This window comes from Ursus maritimus, unplaced genomic scaffold, assembly GCF_017311325.1.
Source record: "Ursus maritimus isolate PB19 unplaced genomic scaffold, ASM1731132v1 scaffold_3, whole genome shotgun sequence".
NCBI classification, from domain to species: domain Eukaryota; kingdom Metazoa; phylum Chordata; class Mammalia; order Carnivora; family Ursidae; genus Ursus; species Ursus maritimus.
The window spans coordinates 47629553-47638829 of record NW_024425563.1 but is presented as its reverse complement, the minus strand read 5'-3'; the positions used below and the strand labels follow the sequence as shown (position 1 = coordinate 47638829).

At 57.0% G+C, this 9277-nt stretch overlaps 1 protein-coding gene across 1 annotated transcript; it reads left to right on the top strand.

Annotated features, from left to right (window-relative positions):
• The first annotated feature begins 672 nt into the window (after positions 1-672).
• Positions 673-4098, top strand: EVX1 (even-skipped homeobox 1). The gene is made up of 3 exons (XM_040643726.1): positions 673-1099; positions 2690-2937; positions 3559-4098. The coding sequence occupies exons 1-3, from the start codon at positions 673-675 to the stop codon at positions 4096-4098; spliced, it is 1215 nt and encodes a 404-aa protein (XP_040499660.1).
• Positions 4099-9277: the final 5179 nt, after the last annotated feature.

Below are 9277 nucleotides of genomic sequence, written 5' to 3'. Positions count from 1 at the left end.
TTTTAAAATGCAGTTATGGATTCTCTCATCAGATCAAGGCACCAAGTTAAGAAAACAAAAGCCAAAACAACAATAAAAAAAAAATCAGAAGCTTATTCAATTACCGAGTCCCGCAGCTCTTGCGGAACTCGCCGAGCGCCTTAAGCTCTCTTTTTCTTTCTGCGGAATTCCATTTGCATGCCCTCTGCCTGGGTGTCTCCCTGTCTCAGTGTGTGTGTCTCTCTGTCTGTTTTCACACTCTCCTCCCCATTCGAGCGAGGCCCACACCTGGCGCATCACTGCCGAGCCATTAGCTGCGGGTCTCCTTTCATCTTCGCTGTGGCAGACGTTTCTATTTATCCACTTGCGCTCGCCGAGTGGCGTCACCAGCGGTACTGTAATGACGATTGCAGCAGGAGGATGACAGCTTAGAAAGAAGAGGGCAATGGGGCTTCCTCCCAGAGGCGGTGCGGCACAGAGGAGCGCTCGCATCACAAGGTGACCCCAGCTCCCCACCGCCACCACCGCCGTCACCGTCGACATCGCGCTCCGGCCGCTCGGCGCCTGCCCAGTCGCCTGGTCTCTCTTTCTCCCTCCCGCAGCCAAGATCTGTCGGACCGCTGGGGACCCCGGGGAGACGGGGGCTAGGAGTCACTTGGGGCTTCCTCCCTCCCCCCTCCAGCAAGCCCCGGGATGGAGAGCCGAAAGGACATGGTTATGTTTCTGGATGCGGGTCAGCTTGGTACTCTGGTTGGCAAGAGGGTCTCCAATTTGTCTGAAGCCGTGGGCAGCCCGCTGCCTGAGCCGCCCGAGAAGATGGTGCCCCGTGGTTGCCTGAGCCCGCGGGCTGGCCCTCCGGCCGCCCGGGAGCGCGGCGGGGGAGGCCTGGAGGAGGAGCCGGTCGACGGACTAGCAGGCAGCGCTGCGGGGCCGGGCGCCGAGCCTCGGGCAGCCGGGGCTGCGGTGCTCGGCCCCGGACCTCCGGCCCCCTCCGCCGACAGCCTCTCGGGTCAGGGGCAACCTAGCAGCTCGGACACCGAGTCGGATTTCTATGAAGAAATCGAGGTGAGCTGCACCCCGGACTGCGCCACGGGGAACGCCGAGTACCAGCACAGCAAAGGTAGCCACCGCGCCCCTTCTCTCCCCGGGCCTCCCACCGCGCCCACCTTGCACTTCGGCTCTGGAGGGGAGGAACACACTCCTTTCCCCCAGGGCAGGGTGGCTGGGGGGACCCACCTGAGCGACTCTCCCCTGTTATCTGCGCCCTGGCGGGGGTCTCCTGTGCTCTGGCATTAGTGGGACCCAGGGTGACAGCTGTGCTTTGCGGGGAGAGGGAGACGCAAGCCCTGGGCTTGAGGGGGGATTCGAAGTGCACCCCAACCCCCCAGAGTTTTGTGGCACTGCTTCAACTACTCCGGGAAGACACCTTCCCCGGCGTGGGCGAGATCAAACGCGGGTCGGGGCAGTTTGTGGCTGGAGGGGTGTAAGGCGCATCCAGGCGCGGAAGCCGGGAGTCCATAAAGGACCGTAAAATCGCGGCCGACTTGGGCTGCCTGGGTGCTGCAGCCCTCTGACCAGTTTGCACGTCGGTCAGAGGTCCAAATTACCTTGTCACTTCCCGGGCTCGGTGGCGCCAGGTCGGAAATGGTCCCAATGATCTAATTGCCTTTGGTCTCCGGTTGCATTTGAAAAGGCAGAGCTCTGGCCCTCCCCCATTCCCCTTTCCTTGCTAGTCCCACTTCTCCACCCAGAGGAAAAGGAGCTGCAGGGGGCAGGAGCCCCACCCTTCCTTGGGTTAGACCCCAAAGGAGGGGTGCTGTCACACTGCTTTAACTGGAGAACCCCTCCCTGACCGGGGGCTAGTTTGTGGGGGAGGTGGCCAGGCAGGGAGTCTCCCAGAGAGGGGTGGAAAGCTAGTAGAAGGGAGAGCCTACCAGCAGACACTCCTCCACAAAGCTGTGGGGGTAGATGGGACGGCCCTGGTATGGACGAAAAACCAGCCCCTCACCTTGGCAGCCAACACCTGGTTGAGCACCCACATCCACTCATTACCATCTTGTCCATTCAACCCAGATTCCCTAACCACAGCATGCCCTCCGGACAAGCCATACGCCACTCAAATATACCAAGGTAATATGATATTCCTACCCACACTCCTATGCCCTCCCTGCAACGCATGCAACCTAGTACACATGCCCACACCTGCACTGGCAGCCTGGCACACACAAAAGCAAGGACTCAGCTTGTGTGTAGCATCCTACAATGCGCTCAGACCCAGAGCTCACCACACTCCAGCACAAAGGTGCATTTCAACTTGCCTGTCAGATACGGACCTCCTTGTCCACTCCTGCCAATGGTGGGCAGAGAGCTCAGAGGGGCTGCCTCCAGTCTGTGCCTCAGGGCAGGTGGCCAGGGTGGCTGAGGTTTCTGTACCTAGCGGGCCTTGAGACAGAGGTCTCCCAAATAGCAGCCCAGCCAGGCCTAAGGGCTGCTTTGTGCTCCTCTGAACGGTGAGCCTCCTTCCCTCTCTTCCTGTGTTCTCAAAGTCCCCTGTGTCTCAGTGGAGGCAGAAACTGAGGCTACTGAGAGGAGGGGGTCCCTTTCTACCCCCCCCCCCACTCACACCCTGGGCCTACAGCCCCACATCAGCAGTGTTTTGTGTGTCTGTTGTGTGTTCTGTGTGTGCATGTGCTCTGGGCTCCCTATGCAGGGCCCAGCTCAGAGGCACTGGCCAGCAGTCCCAACAGCGGCAGCGAGGCCCCCAAGAGCAGCAGCAGCGGCAGCTCACAGGGCACCCTGGCCTGCAGCGCCAGTGACCAAATGCGCCGCTACCGCACCGCCTTCACCCGGGAGCAGATTGCCCGGCTGGAGAAGGAGTTCTACAGGGAGAACTATGTGTCCAGGCCGCGGAGGTGCGAGCTGGCCGCCGCCCTAAACCTGCCGGAAACCACCATCAAGGTATGAGCTCTGGCGACAGGGAGAAGGGGTGCCCCCACTCAGTAGGAAGTACATGCTTACTGTCCACTCCCTAAATCCTGAGCCAAGAATCAGGGCCTGGGGTCTCCCTGCCCACGTGGCTGCTAGGCAGGGGGTGTCCAGGCCTGGGGCAGGAGCCAGGTGTGTGCAGATTTACCTTCCCGACAGTCTCTAGGCTGGAACTGCTGGCTTGCGGTTGACTCTGTCGCTTTTCTAGCCAAATAAACAGTGGGAATGGGGTGCCTTTGCCCCCGAGAGCTAGCGGCTGTTAGGGGAGGTGTTTCTGGGGAATCGCTGCCTGCCGCCTCAGACCGGTCTACCCCACTACTTGCGCGCCCACACCGGGTTCTGGCACCCCAGGGGTCCTGGCCGCGTCGCAGAGGGAAGGAGGGACACGGACTGAAGCCACTCCCTGAACCCTCCATAAGGGATTCCAGCTCCAGGTGGTGGTGGTGGGATCTGCCCCCCCTCCTACCCCGCCCAGAGGGTCCCTGCCGCCGCCCTTCCCTGCGCTACCGGCATCATCCCCTGCGGTGGGGCAGGACTTCTGGGCTCCGCGCACCGGCCGGGTGCGGCCGCCGAACCTGCTCCTCTCCCCGCCAGGTGTGGTTCCAGAACCGGCGCATGAAGGACAAACGGCAGCGGCTGGCCATGACGTGGCCGCACCCGGCCGACCCCGCCTTCTACACGTACATGATGAGCCACGCGGCGGCCGCGGGCGGCCTGCCCTACCCCTTCCCGTCGCACCTGCCCCTGCCCTACTACTCGCCCGTGGGCCTGGGCGCCGCGTCCGCCGCGTCCGCCGCCGCCTCGCCCTTCAGCGGCCCGCTGCGCCCGCTCGACACCTTCCGCGTGCTCTCGCAGCCCTACCCGCGGCCCGAACTGCTGTGCGCCTTCCGCCACCCGCCGCTCTACCCCGGCCCGGCTCACGGACTGGGCACGGCGGCCGGCGGCCCCTGCTCCTGCCTCGCCTGCCACAGCGGCCCGGCCAACGGGCTGGCGCCCCGCGCCGCCGCCGCCTCGGACTTCACCTGTGCCTCCACCTCCCGCTCGGACTCCTTCCTCACCTTCGCGCCCTCGGTGCTCAGCAAGGCCTCCTCCGTCGCGCTGGACCAGAGGGAGGAGGTGCCCCTCACCAGATAAGGGGCCGCCCGCGGGCTGCAGGCTCCAGGAAGCCCGTGGGGGGAGTCCCCCGCGGGGACTCAGCCAGCGCCCCTCCCCGCCCCCAGGGCACCGAGGGGAAAGAGGAGGGCCGAAAAGGACCAGAGGGACTCGGCCTCGAGGATCGGAACGCCCGGGAAGCGGCCATGGCTGGCGCGTTTGGGGAGCAGGAGTGGGGATGGGGACGCGGAGGCTGAGAGACCTTCCTCTGGGGCGGCTCCTCTTTGCCGTTTTTCACCGGACCCATTGCCCCTGACCGGGGTCGAGGCCGAGGCCGTGGCGCCAAAGCCAACCAAATTTAGTAGCAACAGCAACCGATATCCAGCCCCTCACTCCCTCCTCCCACCCCCACCTTCCACCCCTGCCTCAACCGGGACCCCCCACCCCCATCCCCAAGGCCAAGCCCAAGCCCTGGAAAGGAAATTGCTGTCTCTCTGAACAAAATGCTGTGTATGCAGAGCAGATAGAGATTAATCTTTGCCAGCTTTTCTAAGGCATGGCAAGGGGCTTGTGGATCGCAATGCACCAGCCATCTGAGGGGAGAGACTGAGAGAGGTGATTTACTGTCAGGAGGATCCTGGCCCTCCCATGGAACCTAGGGCCTCTCTTGCCTTCCTGGAGCCTGGGTTACACATTTTCTGGTTCTGGCATCTACCAGCACCTGATCTCTTTACTCTCTCCTAGCTTCCTGATATCTCTCAACTTGCAACTCCGCCTCTACTCCTATTTCCATCCCACCCCCACTTTTTGTTTAACACTGGCAGAGAGGCTGCCGAAGCCTCAGGGCCTCTTGGCAGCTTCTACCAAGTCTCTCTTCTCCCTGGGCCCAATACACACCCTGATTAGCAAGTGATGTGTGTGAGGAGGGCTTTTGAATGTTGAATGTATAATAATGATCACCATGCCGTGGGCCACGGAGTCCAGAGTTGAGCTGTTAACAAGGCGCCCAGGGAAGAGCTTAGGGAGCAGGGACCTCGTCTCCCTCCCTCAGTATCTGCCAGCAAATTAGAGGCAGTTTCGAGCCTTTGCCTGTTCACCTTCCCTTCACCGAGAGCTTTCTGGCTTTCCCTTTGCAGTTGGCATTTTACATCCTTCTTCCTCTCATTTTTCTCCCAACCTGCCACTGGGGCTTGGCTTTCAGGTACTAGCAGGAGCCTTCGGCCCCTTCTGGGGACCTCATCTTTCCCCTTCACCGGGGTGTGTTTGGGAGCCCTCCCAAACTCTCACTCTCACACTCATTCTTGCAGCCAGTTTTCGAGGGATGGGAGAACGTGTACCCCTCCATAACAAGCTTCACTCTGACTGGGAGGGAGTGGTTCTTCCTGTAGGGAACGAGTTTGGTTTGGTTTTCCTTTGAAGCCTAAAGAATTTGCTGTTACAATTTGTTAACCATACTGCAATAAAAGCTGGACATAATTCTCACTTTAACATTTTAATGTTTTGGGAAGCAGGCAGTGCATTGACTCTTTTTGAATTGCTAGTTCAGCCACCATCCTAAGCTTGGGTAGAGAAGGAACCAAAAGATGGACCCACAGATGGTCTCCCAAACTTGCACTGGGCATTAGCAAGCTCCAAATGCAGACTGCGCAGAAGTGGAGAAGGCAAGCTCTGAGCTGCCCTGACGTGCATGTTTTCTTAATTCTGTGCACACTAGGGGCCTTCCTTGGCAAACTGGACCACCTGGGGCTCACCCCTGCAATGGTTTCTTTCTCCAGTTGCTCCAACCCTTTAAGGAAAGGGGACCCTGGACTGTGGTCTCTGTGGATTCTGCTTCCACCCCAACCCCAGGTGGAGTTGAATGAGGCACTAGGGATGGAGCTCCACAACTACCGAGAGCTCTGCACCTTAGGGTTTAGGGAGAGGAGGGAGGAGGATTCCTGGGTTGGGATGGGACGGGGGGCTGAATCATCCTCCAACTGAAAGTCATTTCCAGGAATGGAATTCTGACCCGGTCAGGGCAAGGGGATAGATGGTGCTCAAGCAGCCATCTCACCCTCATCCTCTGTCCCCAGAGGAGAGCCACCGTGGCTGCCTCTGAGTCCTGCACAGGTAGGGGAGAGATGGGTGTCATCGGCAGGCTGGGAGCTCAGAACTGTGTGGACTTCAAGGGTCCTCTGCCACTATGTATCAGTGGGTAGATGGGGAATCCTTAATCAGCTTCCATCTCTCTTTGGGTTCCAGAGAAACTCTCCTGCACACAGGGGCCCCTTTCCTCCCAAGCAAAGCCTGGAGCTGAAGTTTTCAGGATCTTCCCCACCACTCCTCCATTCCCCCCTCTTCCCCAGCCTTTCGTAGCTACCTCTGCAGCCGGGAAGCTCCCAGTGCCAAACCCAGGCAAATTTCGCGGTTACTTCGCGGCAGGCTGAGATTGCTTGCGACAGGTAAATGGGCTGCGGGTTGCCGTAATGCCAGGCGTATTTTCAGTTAATAGGGAGGGAAAATGAGGTGTCTGCAGCGATATTGGAAAGTACAAGATCGATGATCCGGCCTCGTGTCCAATCAGCAGCCTTTAATTGACTGTATTTTCTGGGTAATTGAGCCTCTCTTCCTCCAAATTGAAGTGGAAGATATAACAATACATCTTGCCAGGAGGAATTACTCATTACTTCATAATGAAATTTCCCTTTTGCCAAGGTTTGCGGTTTGGCGCTAGGCACCACTTCTCACTTTCCCTTCTCCACCCCTGCACCTAAAAACACGTTTTGCCCACCTGCACCCAGCAACCCCATCTGGCCTAATACCTACATTTTGGCGGAAGTGGGGGAGGGCAAGAGATGACGGTGAAGAAGGCACTGCCTCTCCACAGCCTCAGTCTCCTTATCTGTAAAAGAAGGCTAAACCAAGCAACAGGGCTGACATGGTATTATTATTTTTTTCAACGTTCTAAGAGCCTCTACTTAGCTTTGCCCCATCTTGGTCCCATTTTGCAGGTGGGAAAACGGAGGCTCTGGTCTCACACAGCTATTGGGGCCCTGTGCAGCTATGAGCTTCAAGTTCCGGCTTCTCCTCCCTTCCCCTCGGCACCTTTGGGGCCCCGAGTCCACGGTCACCGCTTGCGAGGTCTGACACCTCACTCCCGACTCACACTTTCCCTGGGCTCCTCAACCCCACTGCGACCGGCGGGCCCTGGGAGAGCTGACCCGCGCTCAGCCGCCGTCCGCCTGGCCGGGCAAGACCAGCCGCCCCGCAGCCGGAGTGCACGCTCAGCGCCGGCCATCGCCGGCTTGTTAGCGTGTGATTGATTGCCTTATTAAAGCGTGTTCTTGTAAGTGTGACCAAACTGATTGCATTGCATATGTTTGGGATAATGCTCATTTTAAACAACAGGATAAAGAGGATGAGCTCGGCAGAGCCTCCGAAGACAAAATGATTCCGGCCAGCAGCTCCCTAACTCTGGCATTAAATTGCCCAGTTACATAGCAAATCACTGGGTTCCTCCATCCCTGTCCCCGGTTTTTTTGTTTTTTGTTTTTGTTGTTTTTCTGGCCTGCAATATGATCGCACCCCCCCAGTGTGGTCTGCCCCACGAATGGTTTGTCTAGTGACAATATTGGCTCTGCCTTCTCTGCTGCTAACCGTGCAGCCTCACACCTCAGACGTCGAGTCCTCCTGTGCCCTCTCAGGCAGAGGGAGAAGTGATTCAGAATGCACCCTCCCACCCCAGGCTTCCCAAAGGGACATGGCCCTGACCGATCGCCGCAAATGGGAGCTTAGGTCTCCCGCAGCAAGTCGCGTGTCTCCCCACCCCCACTCCCACCCAGCCTTTTGGCGAAAGTTTAAAAGATTCTTTTGTTCCCCAGGCTTCTCCCGCTCGGTTGCCTCCATTATTCCCCAATTGAGGAAACACCCGCCGCCATATGTCGTTGGAAGGGCGTGGGTGTCGCCGCGGTGGGTTATTGAGGGTGGCGCTCTCAAAGTGGGAAGAGCTTTTCCTTCTTAGCGTCTTCATGCACCATCACCCCAGAGTGAGAGAGAGAGTAGGAGTCAGTGAGTAGGGGGAGGAAAAGGAGGTGGGGCAAAGGAAGGGGGGGTATTTCTTTTAATTACTCCACCCCCAACCAATCTTTGTAGCCAGGTTCTCTTTCCTCGCCTATTCTCTAAACAAAGAAACCCTCAGCCTTCCTCCACCCATTCCAGTCGACTTGCACGGGAGCCAAACTGCTGGCAGATTGAACTTCCTATGGGACACGTTTGGGATACACTGGTTTTCTGATTTGTTCGAGATGATGATGATGATCAGAACAAGTCAGAAACGATGCCACTCTTTGGGGTGTCATTTGTAAGTCCAATCACACGGATTCGTTTGCAAGACCAAGCTAAACGCGTCTGGATAAGTGACTTGGTCCAAAGGGCAAATTTCTTCCATCACTTAGCTTCTGCCTGGCTCTGCCAGGACAGGCACATCAGACTGCATTAGGGGAAAACCAAGGTGCAGTTCACCACGTGTGCCAGCGTGTGGGACCCCGATATATTGACCCTGAGTAAAAAAAAAAAAAAAAAAAAGTCAACCACAAAACCCACGCTACCTTCTACAAAGCAAACAGAAACAAAGTCCTTTGGAAAATCGCCTTCTCAGCAAATAAGTATGTGATATTCTGAGCAGGAGCAGGAAAGAGAGAGAGAGAGATTGCCACTTAAAAATAACATGAAAGCATTAAGTAATTATTTAAAACAAGGCTGTTTAGAAAAATATTTGTATTTATTGCAGCTGCTCAATTGGCCTCGTTAAAGTCGGCAAGCATTTAAATTGTGTTACAATCTCATTTAAATCCCGCTCCGTTCCAGCAGGCTGAGGAGCTTGAATAGACCAATCACTTCATAATGATGATGAATGAGAAATTAATTCAGATACAAGCAAGACAATTTAGGCCTTCATCTGTTTAAATAGCCTTCCAATATTATTCGCGATCGCGGGTCACAGATTGAATCAATTGTCCAATCTTGTGAAAGTCATATCCTTGCATCTTCATCGAGATTATTTATAGCGCAGTGAGGGCTGCTGAAAGGTATACGCTGTTAACAGGGACAATTACTTAAAGGGAAGCGTTTATAAAATGGAAAACAAATGCCGGGGTTAGTAACAAATGGGATCAAAAGCAGCCATTCCAATCTGGCTTCTCGAGGGAAGGGAGCGGGCGCGGCCCCCGCAGGATGCGGGGCG